Source organism: Rhyacophila brunnea, unplaced genomic scaffold (assembly GCF_057557595.1).
Source record: "Rhyacophila brunnea isolate RB1 unplaced genomic scaffold, BYU_Rbru_1.0 scaffold_5, whole genome shotgun sequence".
Lineage (NCBI taxonomy): Eukaryota > Metazoa > Arthropoda > Insecta > Trichoptera > Rhyacophilidae > Rhyacophila > Rhyacophila brunnea.
The window spans coordinates 7,117,041-7,141,325 of record NW_028233170.1 but is presented as its reverse complement, the minus strand read 5'-3'; the positions used below and the strand labels follow the sequence as shown (position 1 = coordinate 7,141,325).

At 30.0% G+C, this 24,285-nt stretch overlaps 1 protein-coding gene across 1 annotated transcript in view; it reads left to right on the top strand.

Annotated features, from left to right (window-relative positions):
• The window catches only part of serp (chitin deacetylase-like protein serp), a 28,845-nt gene extending 5,642 nt beyond the window's left edge, over positions 1 to 23,203 (top strand). The window contains exons 2-5 of the mRNA XM_085956189.1: positions 6,752 to 6,924; positions 9,443 to 9,692; positions 20,993 to 21,314; positions 22,177 to 23,203. Coding sequence (XP_085812315.1) covers positions 6,752 to 6,924; positions 9,443 to 9,692; positions 20,993 to 21,314; positions 22,177 to 23,005 — 1,574 coding nt within the window. The 3' untranslated portion in view covers positions 23,006 to 23,203. The remainder of the gene's footprint in view (positions 1 to 6,751; positions 6,925 to 9,442; positions 9,693 to 20,992; positions 21,315 to 22,176) is intronic.
• Positions 23,204 to 24,285: the final 1,082 nt, after the last annotated feature.

The window sequence follows — 24,285 nt, the reverse complement described above, 5'->3', positions numbered from 1 at the left end:
GACCCGTCTCAACCTATAAAATCCAACCCTGAGAGCAGTTGCGTGTATAAAAATAATTAAACACAAATAATATCATTAATTTAATAAAATAAACACATATTAAATCGTTGAATTTCGTGGTCGTAATATTTTCGTATATACCAATTTCCATTATTGTGTTTTAACAGTAATTATATACATTAGAAAACAAATTAATAAATTCTAATGAATTTAAGTTTTATACAGTGCCTGAAGATGCCGAAAGGTGAAACCCAGGTCCAAAAAAAAAACGACTCAAATGTAATAGTACAAAACTTAAATCCATTAGAATTTAAATTCAAATTAAATCGGTCGATAGTATTAATATTAATAATATAATAATATTACAAATTGATAGATTAGTGATATAAATACTACGTCGTTCAATTAAAATAACAATACCTGCTCATTGGAATTTTAACACGCTTTTTTATTAACAGTTTTTCATGGAATCAAAAACTTTCGAGTGTCATTGATAGAATATAATTACGCCAAAACACGTTTAGTTTTTTTTTATTATTAATAATAAATCTGGCAACGTACAGCAGCATTTGGATATTTTCCGCATTCTCAACAGGCCACCGCATTGTGACAACATAGCGCCTATCGTGACAGCTGATGCATGAGCGAGGGAAACTAACAATATGTATTATATTTCGTTAATATTATTATATATTTTCTCACCAAGAATCTGTGTGAATGATATGAAATATAGTAGAATACCTGGGACCTGCTAGCTGTAGACGATCACACCGATTATTGCATGACCGTCCAATGCCCAATTGTTTTCTCGCTTCGATGGCCACAACAAAAAACATTGACCAATGATGCAGTGTCACTGCAATTTTTAAAACAACGTTGCACAGCTGATTTCGATATATGCGAGTATCATCATCGTAAACACATTATTATTTACCAAGACATATCCGAAGCCTTGTACAAACGTGTTAATTGATTTTTGCACCTCTCATGCGAATAAGAATAGTAAATTTAAATTCGTATATTTTTCATTGTAACATTACGTAAACTGAATGCAAGCGTTCATTGAAACATTCTCATCATTATTTTCATCAATAGTCCTACTAAAATATGGTGTATACATTTATCTGTAAACATAATTATTAACTTACGTAGGTTATTTCAAAGAACTTCATTCTAAAATATTTCAAAAGTGAGTTAGAATAGTTCTGCATTTAGTGATCTGAGTTATAAGTTTCAACTTCGTTCTACATTTATGAGTGCAACTAATATTAATTGTCTATGTATTACAATTTTTTAAACACAATAATATATACATAATAACATATTTTAGGTATATTTTCTAAACTGTATTATGTAGATCTCGCTTGCATACCGTCTATATCAAGTCTGAATAAACCAAAAGGCAACTGTCGTCAACCATTAATTACTCTTGGTAGGATGACATTATATTAATCAAAATAAAACCCAATATATACCCGATACTTATTTGACATTTTTTAATAATCATCAGAACCGGTTTCGTCTATTTTAATAGGATCTCATCAACAAATTCAATTGAAAACGAAACTGAACCAGATGCTTACTGAATAATGTGGACTGAATACAAAATAATTTAAATTAATACAATCTACAAAGATTAAAGAATATCTTAAACGTCATTGCAAAATGTTTCATCTAGAGCAAATACCTAATGATTTGAGCAATCGCGTCTCGTAAATTATCCTGTTATAATAACATCCACTATATGATTGGATATCGATATGCGAAAATGATCCGTTAGTTTTTCTGTTTTCAAATATAAACTTATTAATATGTATTTATTTCAAAATCTACACTCGCCACAAAAAAAACTTTTAGTATGTATAAGAATTTCTGGTAATTGTATATCTGGTGTTTAACTAATTTATGGTGATATTATGATATTTTAATAAGTTTGGATTAGCTGAATATTTCTACTTCGATTACAAAATCCTTGATTTTAATGTTACGACATGTTATTATTGTGTATGATGCACCCATCAGTGCATTCCACAGCTCACGTATAATTTCAATTATTTACTCCGGTTTGTATTGTTGAAAAGTTAAATTAGTTTTATGCACGTGAACTTTTGAGATTAAAGGGTGCGACGCGTACCCTTTCAAATTATTCGTGATAAGTCAACAATCCTGTGAAATTTTCACTTAGACTGCACAGTTTAATCATTGTGAAATACATAGGCTGAATAATATTGTATGTGTATAATAGAGATATAGCTTTATGAAGTTTTGTAATATAATTTATTGTTATTTCCATAATATATATCTTACAGTTGAACATTCCTTTACTCATTACTTTAATTACACATTAATCATATATTATGAAAGTCGTGCCATATTTATGTATTTGTTGATTTATTAATAATGCAGACGTACAATTTTTGGCCTATACTACATTATTATATTATCATATAAAATCTTAAATTTTATAATACATGGAAATGTAGAAATAGAATAAAAAATTAAAAGAATTATTATAGTATACAACACATTCCTAAAAAACAGTAAAGCATTATACTTAAAACAATATTTAAGATAATGAAGTTACTAATATTTCTATTATATATATAATATCGTCTCTGTTCTGGCAGAAAACACTAACTGGAGAATACTAGTTTGGAGTAATTTGACTTTACAGTTGTTAAAATTTTTGAAATAATGGTCTATCACGTGAGTTTATTAAGTAATCGTAAAAAGGTTGACTTTAAAATAAAGACTGTTTATTTATTAAGAAGGTTTCCAGACGGTAATGTTTGAAATAAGGAACATTTTGGTACTAACTCAATATGTCATTTTTTTGAATTAGTGTTTTCTGCCAGAACAGTGACGATATATTAGATCAAGAATTAGACTTTAATACCGAATTTCTTTCATTATCTCGTATTAATAGACCAATATGTTAGATATACTGAGACTCTAGTAAAGTAAACATTAGTTTTAATAAGAAACTATGTGTATTTTATTAGTATGTAGTTAGATTTTAACCAAATTATAATAGACAAAGAATTAAACACAAAGGAACTCAGTGTATGTATGCTCTTTTTTAATTAATTTATTGTTTAGTCAAAAATACATATTTTCAAATATATTATTTGATCGATTCTGGAAGCAGTTATTAGAAGCAAATATTATAGTAATTTACGTAGGAGTTAACTAGGAGTTTTATACAGTGCAGTTAGTTATAAAAGGTATAACCTATAGGTAGTGCGTAAGATCAAATATAAATGATTTTATTATGAGAAACTTTCGGGCATTGGTATTATATTTTATTTTCGATATTACAATAGTATAATAAAAGATTTTTAAAATATTACTTTGACGTATTTGATTATGATTTAGGAACAGCTGTACTTTAATCTATTTTTAACGTAAATTTTTTACGTTATGCTCTCATCCCTTTATTGTTATATGATATAATTCTTTGATAAATTTCCTTTATATCTAATAATGATACAATTTCTAACATAATTATTGCCTTACGTTCAATTTAATGCGAATTCTTAGCGTTGCCGGTAATATGGCAGCTTCTGTGTCTACCAAGAAATGATTCATTTTACCAATACACCTCCACAGTGAAGTAACCTTTTGCTCAATTCAATTTGCGCAATGACAAAATTGCCTCCATCAAAAATATATTCTATAGTACGTGTAAATAAAACAACAAAGAGAATGCCTGAGTGACGTTATTCCAATGCTGCAATTAGCTTTTACATTAAAACAGTCTTTGTTCTAAGGATGTAATTACGCTATTTGTACAGAGAAAACTCATGTAATTGACTGCTAAGTCGGTTTTAATAGGACGCGTACATAATTTGACGAGAACAATATACAGATGTCAAAGTATAACAAAATATATGCCCTTAACTTTATTATAATAACAATAATAATAATTGACAGTGTATTTCTTAAGGATGTATACTGAAGTGGTGATAGGTAAAACCTTGACACTCATGGGTTTATTTTATTAATTCTATTATTCAGTTATTGTGTACAAGATATATTTAACTTTAATAAAATGCGAGACGAGTAAAATATGATGAAATAATATAAAATAATGAATAATCATGAAATTAGTATACCTAAACATTTTAAAAAAGGTTCCTGGCATATATAAAGGAGAAAAGTCTTACTAATATCCGGTGGTTTTTTGTCCGGTACAAATCTTGCAATCGATTTTTAACTAACTTTCCGACTAGCTAGACATTTGAAACTTTTATAATATATCAGAACACAATGCCAATGCATTCTTTTAATACTTTCAGCTATCTTTAAGTAGAATTGAATTCATTTTCAGTTAATTCTGTTTTGTATGAAAAGTTATTTCGGAAGAAATCCGTAATCTAATCCACTATTATCGGTTGCTAAATGGATGGTCCTAGCAACTAAATTGTTAATATATACGTGCGTTACTATTGAAATCAAAATGACATTTCAGTATTCTATATTTATTTGAGTGTTTGTTTTTTATTTACTTCATATCAAGTACAAGTTTGAGCATAATAATTCAACAGAAAATTTAAAAAGTTCTTTTTATCTTGTAATTATTTTTATTAACATAATATGTTTCATTTTTAATTAAGTTAGTGAACTTACTTATTTATCTAAATTTCATTTACTTTTATTGAAGCTTTTTCTTGACACCGTATAAATTTATGCGTGAAAGGAAAAGATACATAATATTAAGTCTAAAATCACGATATTTATAGAAACCCAAACGATGGTTGAGTAGGTACCTATTTTTGTATTTGAAATTTTATATTTCTCCTTGTTATTTACTAATTCAGATGCGTTGATTCGAAACATCCTTTTTTTCATTTATGCATTCATGCATTATAAAATTAATATTACACCACACTATCAAACAATAAGTTTATATTATACTACTTATATTACAAATACTAATAATAATATATTATTAGTATTTGATAATTTTCCAAGGCGCCTAAATATCAAATTGTTTCATTGTAGTGCATTCTTACTTAGATTTATTTCTTATAACATTGGATACGATTAATTAAATTGTCAATAAACAAATAAATTAAACAATACCCTTTATTTAAAGCCATTTTTACATGACTTGCTGTAATATAATTTCTTTAAAACAAGTTAAAACTACCCTTTTTTTATATCACAAAACTTGAAAAATACATCTTAATGAATTGGTGTTTTAAATTTCTTTGAAATCTGACCAAATGTGACCAATATATAACCAAACCAAAACGTATTTTATTATTAAAGTTGCATAAGTGTTAAGTGTCAAGATATTTATGAATTATGCAATAAATTATTTATGTTACTAGCACCATCGTGTAACACATTATACAGATTCGTATGCCATGTCAGATGTGTAATCTGTGATATTTATTTAATTTATGGAAGACTTAATACTGTTTTCATATTTATTATTACATGCATTTTAAATCTGACAGAGTGTGAAGGCGAACTACCTTCTTAATAACCCCTTTATATTAAAATTATATAATCACTTTCAATGTAAGATTTGACATCATTGATACGGTTGCACCGAAATCAAAGTCAAGCGTTGATCTACAAGTCATAATCATCATAATATCAGTCACTCTTTGTCCATGCTTTATCCACTCTTCGCTTTCGGTTATTTGTATTACGTTACAACGTACTTATGCCAAGCTTAATTTTTTCATCGATTCACTCATTTGATGATGTCATTTGTCCAGTTATGATCGATCCTTCAGACTATATAGCTTGTCCATCTTTTATTTGCTTGCTTCCCTTTTAGTTTAATTTGTATACTTGTGCGTTTTTCCCAACATATATATCTGCATACCACAAAGCTCTTTTTAAAATGCCAAATGTCGTCAGTTAGTACAAATTCGTATTACGAAATAATCATTTATATACTCACACTGCAATTAGGTTTATTACTATAATTATAAACAAATATGTATGATTTTATTTCACGTAAAATGTGATGAAAATTTCAAAGAAAACTTTGTTTTATTATATTTATAGATTTAATTGTAAAACAGATATTACTTTAGAAATTGAAATATAAAAATATTAATAATAAACTGTATGGTTGTATATTAACTACGTACGAATAATATAAATAAAATACTTGGAAGATGAATATTTTTATGAATGTTTCTTCTTATCTAGTAATATTTATGTACACAGCCTTTAATTATTGATATAAAATAACTATAATATTATATGTATGTATCAATTATTTATCTTATAATATACAGTTAATTTTGTTTTGAATTTCTTATTTGTCTTGTACTTCAACGTCATCCTGAAACGTTGTGCATTTACACATTACTTATACACGAAAATCATGCAATGCATACAGTTGTGTTGAACGTAAAAATGCAGAAAAATGTTGTAGAGTCACTGTAGTCAAATAAAATTTAACCTCCATACTATTGTCTTATTTGTGGCAGCCACCTAGTCGAATTAGATACTTTTAACTACTCAACAACTCTTTACATACATTAACCAACAAACCACAGTGAAAAGATTATAATATGAAATAGAATATATTTTACATTGTTCATAAATAAATGAATTAATTAAAATATCATCCATTAATTGATCATTTTCAATTTCCGCGTATTTTTAATAATATACAAACTTAAAACATATGGAAGTTGTCCTAAAAATACTTTAAGTATATCTTAAATTTATGTACCTATTTATAATATTATTTACTAACGTATATTCTCTTTTTCTACAGGTGACGGATCTCAGATCCCCAGCAGATGGAGGCGGCAGGCCGATGAAAGCACTACCAAGAAGGAAGAGAGTTTCGAGGCTGAGCTTTGCAAGGACAAGGACGCCGGAGAATGGTTCAGACTTGTCGCTGGTGAGGGAGACAACTGCCGTGACGTCATCCAGTGCACGTCATCTGTAAGTGATTTAATTATAAACAATTATAATACACTTAAAGCATATCCTGGTAGTGAGGTTTTATAAGTTTATAAAAATTACAGGTTAGGTCGTTAAGTTTTCACTATTGTAATTTAAAAAAAAACATGTATTTTTTAATTAACTTAGCCCAACCACTTCTGTTTTGTTTATTTTTCACGTTATGTCAAACATCCACTACTCTGTGACATGTTAGGTTACCTTACATTTATATATTTCTCTAACTTTGTCGGTAAATATTTAAAAGATAACAATTTTCAGTGATTCTGTGCCTAATACATAAAATTATTTTAAGTGTGACCTAAAATAGTTATATGTATTAGGCATAATATTTTAATTTATATTTGTACCGTACCTACTAACATAATTCAGCCGTGGTATATAATTGTTAATTTATTATGACTAATAAGAATTATAAATCGTGAATCGACTTCCTACAATATCTACAATCATAAAACAAGTGTTTAGATTTCACTTCCTATGATACAGCTCATACAGCTTCTACTGAACTAGTTATTTTTCCTGCTTGACAAGTTAAATATATCTTCATGTGTGTTACGCATTTTGTATATTTTGTGTTTTACACAAACAGTATTTGAATTATGACCTTATAATAAAAATCTGTAATTTAAAAGTATAACTAACTGTTCGATGATTTTCCCGGCGATTTGAAATTTTTAGAATATATCAGAACACGACGACAATGCATTCTTTCAATTCTTTTGCCCATCTTTAAGCAGAATCGAATTCATTTTCAGTTAATTCTGTTTTGTACGTTTCGGAAAAAGTTCTTCAAAAGTAATATTCACTACTCACTATTATTGGTTGCTAAGGGGGTCCTAGCAACTAAATTATTAATATATACGTGCGTTACTATGGAAATCAATATGAAATGTCAAAATGACATTTCAGTATTCTATAATATTTATTCAGTATTTCTATAAAGTACAAAAAAAAAGTATTAATTAATACATAGAATTGTCAAGTTTATATGATTCAATCGGAAAATTTAAAAGCGTGGTATATAAAAAGTTCTTTTTATATTGTAATTATTTATTAGTAATATTGTAAAACTATAGAAAACAAACAACATCTCAACCCTAAATCCATATTGACAAAAATATGAGCCATTCATTTAACGGGGCCAGTAAAATATACTATATAAATTGGTATTTTTAGCAGATTACAATGAAAGATTATATTATAAATTATTCATATTTTGTAAGTAAATATTTATTTTTGCATGTACAAAAAGAAGTGATTGATATACTTATGTATATTACGTTGCGCAATCCTAAAACAGTACAAAATGATAATTACATTTCACGGCTATTATTTTGTTTCAAATTCATTTAGCATAACACAAGAGTATGATTAATGACTATTTGTATGCATTTATTTAAATCATACGTCACGCTTTTTTCACAGTTTTTTAATGCTTCATTCTTATGTAAAGGACGCAATCTCTTCGACTGATGAGGAAATGCTCCGTCGGGTTTATTTTTTAAAGAAGTCATTAAACTTACATAACAACGATGTTTTCGGATGACGAAGAACGGGTGTGCATTTAACATTTAGGCATGAGCATCATTTATTTAGTATAATGCCATTCACTTGTCTATCTATCGTAAAAATTCCCAACCAGATTTTCACGTCACCCTGAGGTTGCGCAAGCTGTTCTTGGGGTACAATAATAATTCCCAAAGCTTTCAAAAATACAATTCAAAACCTTTATGGTAATATAATAGTAAAAAAATGTTTATCGTGACCTATTTTTAGACAATAAAGTATTTTGAAATAGCGATAGTTTTGCTTGTGTGGAGATTTTTTGTAGTAACAAGGAATAAATGAAGAAACATAGATGAATTCAGTCACCGTTCAATTGGTTCTGTCAGAGCCTATAAACTATTCTGATGTATAGACACTATTAATATTTACTACTTTTGAGAGTAGATTCCATACAAATAGCACATTCTTTTAGCACTGAACTTACGGTTATCAATGTTTGTGAATGCGTTTATCAAATTTAGTTTGCTTAATGACAACATTTTGCTTAAGTAAAACACTTCCTACTGCTTGTCACGTATATTTAGTAATTTTATATCTCTTAATTGTATATCAGCCAGATAGGATCGAGGTTCACCATGATTTTACAACATGTTTCAAAGGTTTTTCCAAATTAACAAAATGAAAATCACGAATCTTTTATAATAATTAATCGACTGCGGACCTAAGTATGGATTATACATGGAATTATAAGGAACAGTTCTTACGATTTGACATTAATATTGACCGATCTATTTTTTAACTATTTGACCTCAAAAATTATAAACTTTAATAGCTCTGTGCCTCAAAGTACTTTATTTGATATAATCTGACGATTGTCTTTCTAACAAATTGTCAATTTTGTCAGTCATCAGCAATGTTATAAGTAAGTTAAATGCATTTAATCAAAATCGTAACGAACTGTTTGTTATATATTATATATTTTTTTCATCAGGGTCTCCAAGCCATCCGTTGTCCCGCCGGTCTCTTCTTCGATATTGAGAAGCAGACCTGCGACTGGAAAGACGCTGTCAAGAACTGTAAGTTGAAGAACAAGGAGAGGAAAGTAAAGCCTCTGCTCTTCACCGACGAGCCTCTTTGCCAGGATGGCTATTTGGCTTGCGGAGACAGCAGTTGCGTCGAGCGAGGTCTCTTCTGTAACGGAGAGAAGGATTGCACCGATGGTTCTGATGAGAACTCCTGTGGTGAGTTTATTTTTCATAAAATACTGTTTTGTTTATCAATATCCCTATTGAAATATTTCCGTAGATATGAATGTGGAGAACCTTAGTTTATAAATCCCATGATAGCGATTATAATGTTACTTTTTATATGGATGGTTCACAATAATTATTGATCAAGTCCAATTTTCATAATTTCAATGGTTAGATAAAACAGATTTTTATATTGTGTGTTAAAATCACAATCTTAACTGTACAATCTCAGTCATGCTGGTCTAGAGTCACGCATATAACGGGTTCGCTTCCTATACGTGCCGCGAATAGTTTATTTCCACACTTCCATGGCTAGTCGCGCGGTTTCATCCATGGAAGCATTCCACACAACAGGTTTGACCTGATGGAAAATGGCTATGGAATTATTTTCCCTACCGATTACCAGGAATTATTACAGTAGTAAGAAATAAATATAATATACTTAACCATTAGAAGAAATCTTTTGGAAAAAAAACGACACGCGATTCGCACCATGTGCACTAACCACTATGCTATACGTGTCCTACCTAATTAATTCTACATAAATTAACGACAAATTTAACTAACAGTTTTTTTAATTTAATTTTAATTCGTCTTATAAAAAAACAGTTTATTAAAATAGTATTGTATTTCACCCTCTTCCTTAATTACGCGAAGTTTTTAAACACAAACCTTATTCGTTGAAAAATTATTTAGTATATTTTGTTTGTTTTGTGTCGTCACATTTTATACAATAACGTAATAATATTAACGAAACGAGCAGTTATGGTTAATAATTAAAAATCTATTACGAAAAGCTAATATGACTTCTAGCAGGTATAACCCAAAATATTTGGTTATAATAATAATATAGCATTTATAAAAGCACTATTAATAAAACTGCAATTCATGTTATTAAATTGATAGAACCTCTCATATAATCGTCATTATAATTTCTAATGATTTAGGTAATATAAATCCCATTATGTTAAATAATATTCAACTATCAATAGGTAAATACTGACCATTCAGATTATATCGACTTTCAATAAACATCACATATTAAGTGCAAAGGCCGGAGGCATTTTATTACTTTCACACTCGACTTTGTTATATTCGCAACACTTTAGAGAATTATTATGAACAAGTTTCATACTAGGAAGTATTTTGTGCATCGTAAATTTGATAATGATAACACATAAAACATAATAATTGTCTCATATAAATTTTATTTATTTAATGATACTCTCTGAATAATAATCGATTAAACAAAAAGTACAGTTTAAATTTACAGTCATCAATTTATTGCAATTTTATTTATTTAATATATTATGTCTATTGAATATGAGTCAATATAATATCATTAACTTTCTTTTAATACTTATATAATAATACATTATAGCCAATTAACAACAATAACTTTTTTTCTTTGAATATTTGTTATTCTTGACTAAACATAATTACGAAAAAAAATTCTATATAAGTAGTACCAGTAATCAATTTATAAGTACATATTATAATTGGATACATTGAATATTACTATATGACTTATATTATATGTATTATGAGGGGTGTATTTTCAAAGTGAACTTATTCCAATAATTGACGAAAATGAGTTATGAATGCTAGAATTTAAAGGATAAAATTTTGAACAAGTATTTTTGTATAGAAGAACCTTACAGCATTCAATCCATTAAAAAAATCAACTCCAAAATCGGTGTTAGTTACAAAAGTAACTTATTCCAATACCAAAAACATATGTAACATCAACACCGTAAACAGTTTTTTGGCTTTTGCTAAAGATTTGTTGAAGTGGAAGTTTGAAAATACATGCCTCATATTATGTATTTTGTTTTTTTCAAGAAAATTTGATTGTTAGTGGATATAAAACAGACGATATGACAATATGTTAATATATCCACATAGCTTATTGAAGGTTGAATAAAAGCGAAAATCACGTGCAATGATTTTCACAAATAAAATCTTTGAAATTTGATGATATTGACTCGATTTTGATAAACATACATAAAAATTGAAATCGATATTTTTGCGATTATCGCACAAGTAAAATCACTGTCATTTGAATATACACAATCAATTTCCAATGATCGCATTTGTAAAATCACTACTTTACTAATGCAGCATTCGTCTTTTAAAATAAATAATTTGCAACAGCACAATACTACATAATATAAGGATAAACAATGCAAAATGGTTGATAGCTATTAATTGACAGAATTTAAAAACACACAGTTATTGAGAAATGGTACATTACTTTGTTAAATAATATGAGGCTTTTTGTTCTCATTTAGCAATGTTGCATTTTTAAATCTTATAATATATACATTCAATCTTTAACATGTTATGCATATATGCAACCTTGTAAAAAAAATGTCATCTCGTATATTCACTATCCGCTGACTCAATCTTAAATGCAAGTCATATTCAATGGATCCATAGAATATATTTTATATAATATTTTAATTAAATGTCTATGCATGAATTTAATTAATCTACTATAGATATAGATTGAATAACAATGATATGAATTTATAGATCGAATAATGTTTTCGTAGAAATAATCTGATCGATTCTACGTTCTGCTTTCTTATATTTTATGTATTCATACGGCGTATTAATATAGTACTCCGTTTCAAAGTCTCTCAGAGTGTATTCATCTTTGTTTAACCTTTTAATTTATTGTAAGGCTTTAGTGATATATAATATATTTAACGAATTCAATGATTTACGTATTTCTAGGTTAATTATTTAACTATACTCTTCTAAGATTAAGTTATATTAATTACACTTAATGACGCGTTTCGATAGGAAAAATGATCAAATAATCTAAACTGATAATGGTTAAATATCAGTTAAAATTAAATACTTGCACACTATCATGAGTATTTTAGAAAGAAAATATGTTCATACAAATTCAGTGATTTAAAGAATATTATTATGCCAAAATATTACTTATTTTCCATAATATTATAAGTTATATTAAATTCTACAGATTGTTTTGAAACGAACATTTTACTTGCCATACTAAACATGGATTAACGATCGACTAAAATAAATTCATTTGACTTTTAAAAAAATACTACTGATCTCATTATATAAGTTCTTCTTTCGTTACCTTCTGAATATGTGTATAATTATTTTATTAATATAATACCTAAACAGAAGTTTGTAATGAGACGTTTGAGAGAGATATTTTTTGTTTTATATGGAAAAATACGATAAAATTATCAACAAAAACTGTTACTTCTTCGCTTAGTATCTTACATTACTGTATTTTTCCGTATCGTTATTTTTGTAGTTGTCAATAGTTTGACTAATATTAGATTTACTAAAAGGTAAATTATCATGTTAGATTCTAATCGAACCATATGGGCAGATTTTTTCGAGGTAATGTTATTAGCAATTTAGACAACCCATTGCTTCATTGCACTGAATTAACATGTTGAAAAAATAACATGCTTTTTTATATATCTACTTACACAGTTAATATTGAAACAACACAATATTCTAATAATTATTGCTCTACCAAAATATCGATAACGACAAGAAACCTCGAAAATCACAGCAATATATAGTAATATATTAACTGTAAAATACTACATATTCATCGTGTTTAATATTAAATTCATCAACTTTCATAAAACACATTGAAACTGTTCTTTTTTTAATTAGTTCACCTTCAATTCGTCGTCGGAGATATTTGTGGTGATCTTTGTGGCAATGAGTTTACCGACCTTTCTGATATAATATAATACCTAGTAAAATTGGAGGCTTTGACGTATTCTTTAATTAAGTATTTAAAGTTCATTTAATATTATAGGCTTGAAGGTGTATTACATAACTTCTCATAATCAACAAGAGAATAATCGTTTTCATGAACAAATGCAAATACCTGAATGTTTCCAATCTTTAGAAAGTCAACCGAGCTGGCTGATAATTTATTATTATTATTATTGTCATGCAGAAAGGAACGAATGTTCTGCGTAATACTAATTTTGTTTATTCTTATTTATGTGTCGTGTCATATAATCGGTAGTTATATAAATTATGCAGACACATTTTAGTCGTTTTATTGTCTATGGAATTTGGCTACGTCGCAATAGAATGCAGATATTTACGACTAAATTGTGATAGTCTGCAATAACAGAGCGGCTATCTTATTGAGCATAGCTGTAAAAAACTTTATTTTAATCTTTACGGGAGCAATATAGCCTTATAGATAGAGCTATATTGCTCTTAATTAATGTCAAAGTATTGATATTTACAAACTTTGGTATTGATATTTTTTTCGATATGACATATCATATACCATGAATTAATGTGTGTGCAAAAATAATTCTGGATGTTCACTCTTAAAACTTCTTATTTTAAAATGTACACGAAGAAACTCAGAATAGGCTAGATGTTATATAGATGTTACAAGAATACTTACCAGTAGAGGTTATTTATACCTGTATTCTTAGAAATACAGCTTTCATTATCACCCGGGGTTTATCTACTGCCGAATGAAGGCCTTTCTTAACTTCTTCCACTCCTCTCGATCACACGTCATTTGCAGTCACGTACATTCACCGAACTTAGATGGATTTATAGTTTTGGGTACTACTGTATGACTGTATTTGTTCACTTCATATGCGAAATGCCAATTAATCCGCTTGACAACCTCTATCACATCGCCTACTTCTGTCTGATTTCTTACCCATTAATTTATTTTGTGTTACGCCTAACATACACCTTTCCATGTCAAGTTGCACTACTCGTAATTTTTACTGGGGATTGGATTAATATGTTGTAAACAATTTATTTTTCAACTACTCAATTTTATTTAGATTTTTTAATACGAATGAGTTATTTGCAGCAATTAATTTCTCACGTGTGGTGCTCCATTAAAAGTGTAGGTGTATCGCACATTCTGCGATATATTACGTATTAAGAAAATATAATATTATTAGGTCATACAAACTGAGGATGTCACATTTCAAATATCTAAGTCATTGATGATCTACTCGTTTCTTCTACTGACTGTCCATTAAGCTCTTAAGATTTTCCTCCTATACCACATTTAAAACGTATACGGAAATTTGTACGTTAACCGTTCACCGCAGGACACTTATTCGTGCGCCGCAGTACGTGAAACATGAGTTCGTGTAACATTTAATCAAATGACGAGTTCTTCGTTGAACATTTCACCGTGGAGTATATTTGTACGTATGCTACAACATGAGATGTCTTTACTAGGTTAGGTTAGGGTTAATCTAATTGGAAAAGTACTATTTGCAAACTATCGCTGCATTTTGTAAGATACGTACAAATGTATTCAACGGTGAAATGTTCAACGAAGAACTCGTCATTTGATAAATTTTATACGAACTTATGTTTCACGTACTGCGCCGCACGAATAAGTGTCCCACGATGAACTGCATACGTACAACTTACATGTAACCCATATAACCATATATTTCTTCAGTTTTTACAATCCAAGTTGTTTTTTTACACTTTTTTTAACAGTAATCTGTTTTAATTCCGAAAACTAATTATTACTATTAACTTCAATCAAACTATCATTAGCCGATGTTGATCTAATATCAGGTGAAGATATTTTCTAATGTATTCCCTTGAAGGAGTTAATGAATAACCATTACTCATAATTATATCGGGCTAATTAAACTAATGTAATAATATACTAAACAAATTATCCAAAGCTTTCAGTAAACTTACCTCTCGTGAATCGTTCTATAATGACTGAATCATAAAATACGTAATATTATTAATAATTATTGACGTAAGTTTCTTGCTGACATTTTATCTGCTTACAAATAACAAGAAATTATCTCGTATATATTTATAGAAAGGCGGTTTGAACATTTTCTCACAATGAACTGTTCTACTAAATTCTCAGAGACAATGAATTCTATGACATACTCCGTTTACTCTTTCCAGATGTAAATTTATTTTCCTTTATATGGCGGATTCGGTCTAATTCCATAATTTATTATGTTCTGACTGATTAGGCTTTAAAGCTTTTTTTTCAATTAGAAATTCTTTACTGCTTACAAATCTAACAATGCATTCTAAAATTCCATATTAACTTTCAAAACAATCGTACTTATTTCGCAGTAAAAAAAACACACATTGTCACATTGGTTATATTAAAAAAACCTGCGGATAATTATTAAATTGAAAATAGAATCAATAAAAATTTTCCAACGGTATCATATTAAAATTACATCATACTTACGTGGATAAATTCTTAAATGTTGTAATTTAATTCGCTTTTATTAATATCTAGTTCAAAATAATAAAATTTGTATATTAATAATACAATATATTATAAAGTGTAGATATTTGAAGTTTGGCAAAGACTTTTTCTTTGTATTTCATCCAATAAATTTACTTTATTTTTAAATATTTGCATCCAATTTTCTGCAATATTATAATATATATTTTGGTTCACCATTTCCATGCGAGTCTGTACTCGAAGATACAATATTTACATATAATGACAATAAAAAATGACATTACCATTTTTTCTCATTTGCAAAACATGTGAGGAGATTGAGATTATAAGAGATTTTATAAGGAATTATTGTTAGTCAATCAAACTTTATTGGGTCTTAACGTAAAACACATAACAAAAATAACGTATAATTCTTGTAATTCCACAACCTTCACAGATGGGCGGCTTACCAACAAATTTAATATAGAAGTAATATTTGCTTAGTACGTGATATTATGTACTAATTGTTGCATTATATTTTAATATCATATATTATATTATAACTGTTTAATCGTTATGAGTTGTGAGAATAAATATTGTCATTTTTTTCTCCGAATTTCTTTCCGGATGTCTTCAACAAGGCCCTAATATGCAAATTACTAAATAAAATCTCTCTGTCAGAGATTAATTATTTAATAATGAAGTGTTAGTAGTGTCATTGATTTCCATTTTGAACAGATGGTACACAGAAGCGATTCAGAAATATTTTAGCCATGCTCTATCACAAAAATATTGAATAAAGCAACGTAGTTTCTTGTCAATGTAACCTTAAAAGACATCATTATTTTGAGAAAACTGTGGAATGTTTACGACAATTCTTTGCATAGGTTAGGTTAGGGGTCATGATTAATTTTAATGAAAAATCTCCAAATATGTCTTTTCACACAAATGCATTAGTCTCAAATTTTAAATGGTAATGCTAATCCAAGTCGTGAGTCAGTTTCACAACTCAATTTTTTAAAATTTAAATCGATTTTACTATGAATATAAAATATATCCTATTATATTCTTATTATTTATAAGAAAACATTTTTGCTGCAATTCTGTTGTTTAAATTTTACTAACTAACTATCAATACCGATATAAACTGTAGAATATAAATATATAACTACTTATAGGATTCGAACCCGCACGCCCATGTGCTCTGACCGCTAAGGCTATGGAGTTTTTACAATTCTCAGAGGTGTTTTCAAATTATATATGTTCAATAAAGAATGATACATTCATAAATCTTACGAATTATTCGTTGAATAAAAAAAGTATTTTAAACCAAATAAACCCCAGTTTAATCAATACATTTTATTTATTTTACCAATTATTCACAGCAAGTAAATTAGTATCATGATGAAATTCTCAGTATTACTATTAAAAGAATAATAAAAACTTTAATTAAAATACAAATATTCTAATTAATGAGGAGTATGTACTATAACTATTTAGTGATCGGGCCCGAATTTCATTTAAATTACTCTTCAATCTTTATCAGATGTATGCATACCTTTAGTAGGTAAGCGTAGACCATAAAGATTTTAGAAAGCGAAACTATGGAATAATACAGAAGTTCTTATAAATTAGAATATCAATTCAATTTCCATCAAGTAATTCCATATCGATATTTTTTTCTATATATTCATTGGTATAGAATAAAAATTATACAATGCGGATCTGAGCAGTATACCTAACGGATCCAGCGCGTTAATTCGTATTTATTTAACCAGTGGCGTCTCGCGAGGCTCATTTATTTGGCCGACCGGTCGGTAAGGCCGGACCGGCTCACTCACGGCCACCGGCGTCCGACAAGCGAAAGTGGTCGCTGACAACACTCTCACTGACACTTCGCTGTTTACAATCAATTATTATTATTCATTCCTCTACCACAGTGAATTTCAACATGCAACAGTATCTGGACCAAAACGTTAAACAGTCAAACCTTGTAATGTATTTTTGTCTACTCTTAGATAATTAAAAGGACACATTTTATGAGGTCTACTTTTGCATAAAAAAATATCATCTTTAAAAAATTTCTCATACTTATTATTGTACTGTGGAAACCATTTCACATACAGTCAGCATGTATCCAGTCACTGCTTACCTCAATTATAATATTTATTATCTAAATAAAATAAAATCACTCAATAAAATAGCTGACCGCAATTTATGGATATCCATTTTCAACATTATTCAATTGGGAGACTGCAATAAATAGCCAATCAGAATTGATGGGACATGTCACTCCATATCAACGCGCCTCGAACTGAGTATCTCATCCATATTTTACCTTGCATTGTATAATGGTCACTCTTGTCCTTCTACCAACTGGATTTCTCTAACCAATCAATAAAGTTGCAAATTTCTGATCATCAACTCAAACTACAACCAGTCTTTATTATTCATCATCATCATCATCCAATACCATAATCCCTAAATACCATAAATGACTTTAAAATTGGATGGCTAAGTTGGCATTTTTCTACCAACATCGTCCACATAACGGAAAAAATTACAAGAGCTTTATTTTTAATGATTTTTCCGAGATTTAATTACGTTTTTATGTAATAAAGACACCCAAATCCATATTATAATTATCAGACATGCACAATCACTAATGGTACACGTACAACTGACACATAATATAGTTACTTTAATACTCCTGCCAAGTTACTACATTCTGTGACAGTATTCCGTTTTTCATTGAAGAGTGCATAGCTCATTAAGATACTAAAAGAAAAATCACAGATTCAATTAAAATTTAAATTAATATCAAAATAAGTATGTTTTTAATATACTTATGAAAAGGTATGCGCGTGCAATTTTTTAGATATGGGACGAGTATATCCGATATTCCTTGATCTCTTTTAAGTATCAATACGTCTATTTGAAAGCATATTCAATCAGAGTGATTGTGTATGCCTTTTGATAGGCAGTATGTGTGATCTGAGTTTTATTTATGTTGAGTTTATAACCACTGCATTATAATCTTTGGAATGCTACATGACGACTCGCCCAAGCTCGCGTAATACTTCGAAAGGAGGCTGCGACTGTCACAGTATCAACTACCTTCCCCGCCTGAAACCGTAACCAAAAGAAACTCTTAAGTAATGGGCAGTACGTTTTTAACTACATATTAATAAATAAATACTTACGATGCAATAATAAACTGAACAGGAAAATACTTTAACCTTCCATTGGCGTAATAACTCGAAGCATACTGTACAACGTTATAGATTAAAGATACTTTTAGTAACTACTGTTTCCACATTTTTGTCATCCCACGGTATGTGGTTTTATCCCTAATGATAATGTAAACATTGTGGAATACTGAAAATATAAAAAATACGATAGTATGTATAACGTATAACGATGGTATGTATTTTCATTACATTTATGAGTTGTAAACTTTAAAATTACGACAATACTATATTTTGTTACGTTAACTATATTGACTGGCATATGTCATCAGTTTCCATAATATACCTACATAATATTATAACTTAAAATTCTGTATATACTAAATATTCATTACAGTATAAATACTAAATATTTAACGTAAACGAAAGAAAAATTATCTAATCATAAAACAACAATTAAACACTATAAAAGCACGGTTTTTAAATACAATATTCGCATTCAATATTAAATCTTCTCTTTTCTAACCCTTGGGTGCCATTGGATGATTAGATTTATCCAGAAATTGTCTTTTCCGTTTCGTTCTATGTTCCTGTTTATAGTTCTAAGGATTCAGTATTTTTTCTATTAAACCTTATAACAGCATTGTGTTTATTTCTTTGTATAATTATTTCGTTGTGTATTTCTACACATTATACCCGGCATGCATATCTGTATGCCACGCAATTTTGTGAACCTCTATTTTACTGATAATCGTATTGATATTTTTATCTTCTATAAATAGTTATATCGTAACTATTTGTAAAAAATACAAAATTTCGTGTATGCCTAACATCAAATATTACAATATCCACACATTGTAATAAATTGCGTTTAAGTAAGTATCAATCATTATGCATATAAATCTATGCGTGCTCTTAAATTAATTCAATTAATATATTAAGTATCTTACACTTGAAAAGATAATTATCCGTTGTAATCTGGTTTTATTTGACCGTATTGACGTAGGACATTCCGGTTGCCGAGCCAGCGGTACTGTAGTTCGTCTCAAGGCTTACCGGTACATTAGCCAGGCCTGTATTCCTCGAACGCTCGGAGCGAATTTGATAGTGTTCAATATTCATTTATGCAAATGAAGAGCACGCTTTTCAAATACCAAAATAACAGGATTTCTAGTAACCTTTTGATTCACATTCACCGAGTGAAACTTCACACTTTTTCTGCCCGTCTCGACATACTGAATAATCTTCGAATTGACAATAACAATTTGAGGAAATTACAATGAAATTAATTTTATTTTAATTAATCTTGATAGTCATAATGCAATTTCATGGCATTTATTGGAATAAAAGAGTATATAATATAGTATCTAAACCACATAAGATTAGGACCAGTTTCGACCACTCAAATAAACATTGTCAATCAATACAAAAATTCATTATTGATTTATAAATTGAATCTATTATTTTTTATTCAACACAAATAAAAAAATACGACAAGTGTTCACTTGCATTTTGTAAGAGTCATCGAAAACCGATTTATTTACTTTTGGGTTAAAGTATACCAGTATTGTATTACCAATTGTTCAAAAATACTAAAACCGTTCTAGAGTTGCTTTCGAATTCTTTAACGCATTCGCTGCTGAGTAGATAATGACTTTTTAATTAGCACATTTAAAATGCACGTTAATTACATCGATCGGCCGCCTGGCCATTACGCGCATGTGCGTCTTCAGCGTCCAAAGTATTAATTACGATAAAGTACAATTTCTTCCTCGTGTTTGATCTAATGTATAGTATTATTATTTTTTTATTAGAGTATAATATACTTTTCGCACTTTATTCAAACGAATCATATGTTTTCAATCAAATGTTTTTTTCTCTAACAGATATTGACAACGATCCAAATCGCGCTCCTCCTTGCGATCCCGCTGTATGTGTCCTTCCCGATTGTTTCTGCTCCGAGGATGGTACAACAGCGCCTGGAGATCTCCCAGCTAAGGATGTTCCACAGATGATCACCATCACCTTCGATGATGCCATCAACAACAACAATATCGAGCTCTACAAGGAGATGTTCAATGGAAAGCGGAAGAACCCCAACGGCTGTGACATCAAGGCAACTTTCTTCGTCTCCCACAAGTACACCAACTACTCCGCAGTGCAGGAAACTCACAGGAAAGGACACGAGATTGCAGTTCACTCCATCACGTAAGATATTTTCTTTTTTCAATTGAAATCATTTCGGATAATTGAAATTGATTATTGGCATAATATTAGATTCAACGAGGCATCATGCTAAACAACTCATTTTTATGTTCTGAGTGTATTAACGTATGCCTAATTAACCCGGCGCATGTCCATTTCATGTAATCTTACTTTTTTTATGTTAATGAAATATACTTTATAAATATACATTTTCTTTAAAATCCTTTTATGATAATATTTGGAAAAAAAACTTTTTCATTTGCAGAAAGGGGTAAATATGATATTTGAACTATCGGGTTTATCAGACCCAACTACACATGCCGCATTTGGATTTACCACCTCACATGCGCCGGGTTAAAATATCGTGTAAAGACAAGATAAGAAATGACACGGTATTACAGAGAATGGAAAAATGGCTTTAGCTATTTATTACACACCATAGAGCGCAGAAAACTGGAGTATTTTGGATACATGATACAGGGTGAAAAAACCACTTCCTAGAACTTAGCATACAGGGAAAACTCCAGAAAAAGGTGGTCCGGGTAGAAAGCAAATATCATAACTGAAGAATTTAAGATGGCATCATGAGAGCATAACCACAATATTCCGGTCAGCGGTCTCAATGGTGGAGATAGCTTTAATGATTGCCAACCTTCGTAGGAGAGACGGCACTTGAAGAAGAAAGTGGCATATTATAGGAGGACAAAAAATAATTCTTATATCTTGCTTTACTTTTGCTTCCTATACTTGCTATACAAAGTTGTATATGTGGATGAAGAATCTTCCACATATAAAACTTTGGATTAATTTTCAATCAGTTAACAAATTCCCAGGAAAATATATATTAATATTTGTTTTTTTCCAGGCACAACGATGATGAGCGATTCTGGAGCAACGCTACCGTTGATGACTGGGCAAAGGAAATGGCTGGTATGAGGATAATCACCGAGAAGTACGCCAACTTGACCGACAACAGCGTTGTCGGAGTTCGAGCTCCTTATCTCCGAGTGGGTGGCAACAACCAGTTCACCATGATGGAAGAACAAGCTTTCTTGTACGATTCCACCATCACAGCTCCCCTCTCCAACCCTCCTCTATGGCCGTATACTATGTACTTCCGTATGCCTCACCGTTGCCACGGCAACCTCCAAAGCTGCCCAACACGTAGTCACGCCGTGTGGGAAATGGTCATGAATGAGTTGGATCGCCGTGAAGATCCCAACAACGACGAATATCTTCCAGGTTGTGCCATGGTTGACTCCTGCTCCAACATCCTCAGCGGAGATCAGTTCTACAACTTCTTGAATCACAATTTTGATAGACATTACGAACAGAATCGTGCCCCACTCGGTCTTTACTTCCACGCAGCTTGGCTGAAAAACAACCCCGAATATCTCGATGCCTTCCTTTACTGGATTGACGAGATCCTCGCAAATCACAATGATGTCTACTTTGTGACAATGACCCAAGTGATCCAGTGGATCCAGAACCCAAGAACAATAGCAGAATCAAAGACCTTCGAGCCATGGAGGGAAAAGTGCGCCGTCGAAGGAATTCCTGCCTGTTGGGTACCACACACTTGCAAGCTCACCTCCAAGGAGGTTCCTGGGGAAACCATCAATCTTCAGACGTGCGTACGCTGTCCCAATAATTACCCCTGGTTGAGCGATCCTACGGGAGATGGTCACTTCTAATTTTAGTTCCTGGGGAGGGGAGGGGGCGATTTTTTTTCGCTTCCTGCGTATTTATATCATGTAACGGGTCACAATCCCGTATATAGTTTAAGTACCTATGTTATATAGAAGCACGTGCATATTTAGTAGGCCTATTCAATATTATGTGATTTTTAAAATTCTGTTCAAATAAACAACAAAAAAATATTTAAAATTGAATCGCCTTTTTTTATTTCTTTGAACGAATATGTCACAATCATTTTCAGCATGACATGGTCCAGTGGCATAACAGAATAGAGCCGGCAAGATGCAGATTAAAAGTAATTAAGAAAATATAGGTAAGGTGTACCAAATTCGACAAGACATATTTCGTCACGATCTTTACTTTCCTGAAATGTGCGATTCTCTTGAAACCAGAATCAATGCATAATTTTATGTTCTTGATCACCTTACTTTGGTCAGACAAACTTGTTAATTCTCTTTTCTCATGCCTTCTGGCAATATGCTTTAAAACTGGACAGCATTATTTTGTCTAAGGCAGATGATTGTGAGTTGTTTTTCAATCGACACCTGCTTTTATATGAACGATTTCGTTCATTTTTCCGTTGAACAATACATTAAGCTTTCCTATTCAATTACACATTTAAAACGCATTGAACCTAGTTTTTCCTTTAACTGATCCATAATTATCAGAACAATCCAGAACTAATGAGTACGATTCCAAAAGATCACCTCATTTTATTCTTATTTTTAAAAAATTGAAACTTTTAGAAATCGCCTTCTAGTATGCTTAATTATTATTCTATTGCTTTATTTCTACCTTGTCCACTTCGCCAATTGCGTTTTTCTTTATCTTGATTTGAATCTGAATTTTGGCGCCACACTATCCGTTGCTCGACACGGTCAAGTTTAGATACATAAAATAATGTGTGTTTCAATTGGTAATATCTATCAAGAACCGTCCACAATCACGACAACTTCCGTTTTACTATAGATCAACCTGTTACGAGTATCTATGCGTGGTGCAGTAAGTATTCAGAAGCTATTATCTTCGGTGCTATCAATCAGAATTATTCTGACATGTGCAAACTTTGATATGTGTAAATCTTTTTGACATTCATTTTAATTTCATTAAAAAATAGCTTGTCAAGATTACAAAAAATAAAAATCACACAACACTTACATTTTTATTAAATGAATATAATCATTACAAGATTTGAAAATAGTATGCAATATAATTGAAAAACTCTTATCTGAACTATTTTAGTGTTGACATTGAATACTGAACTGAAATTAGTAAG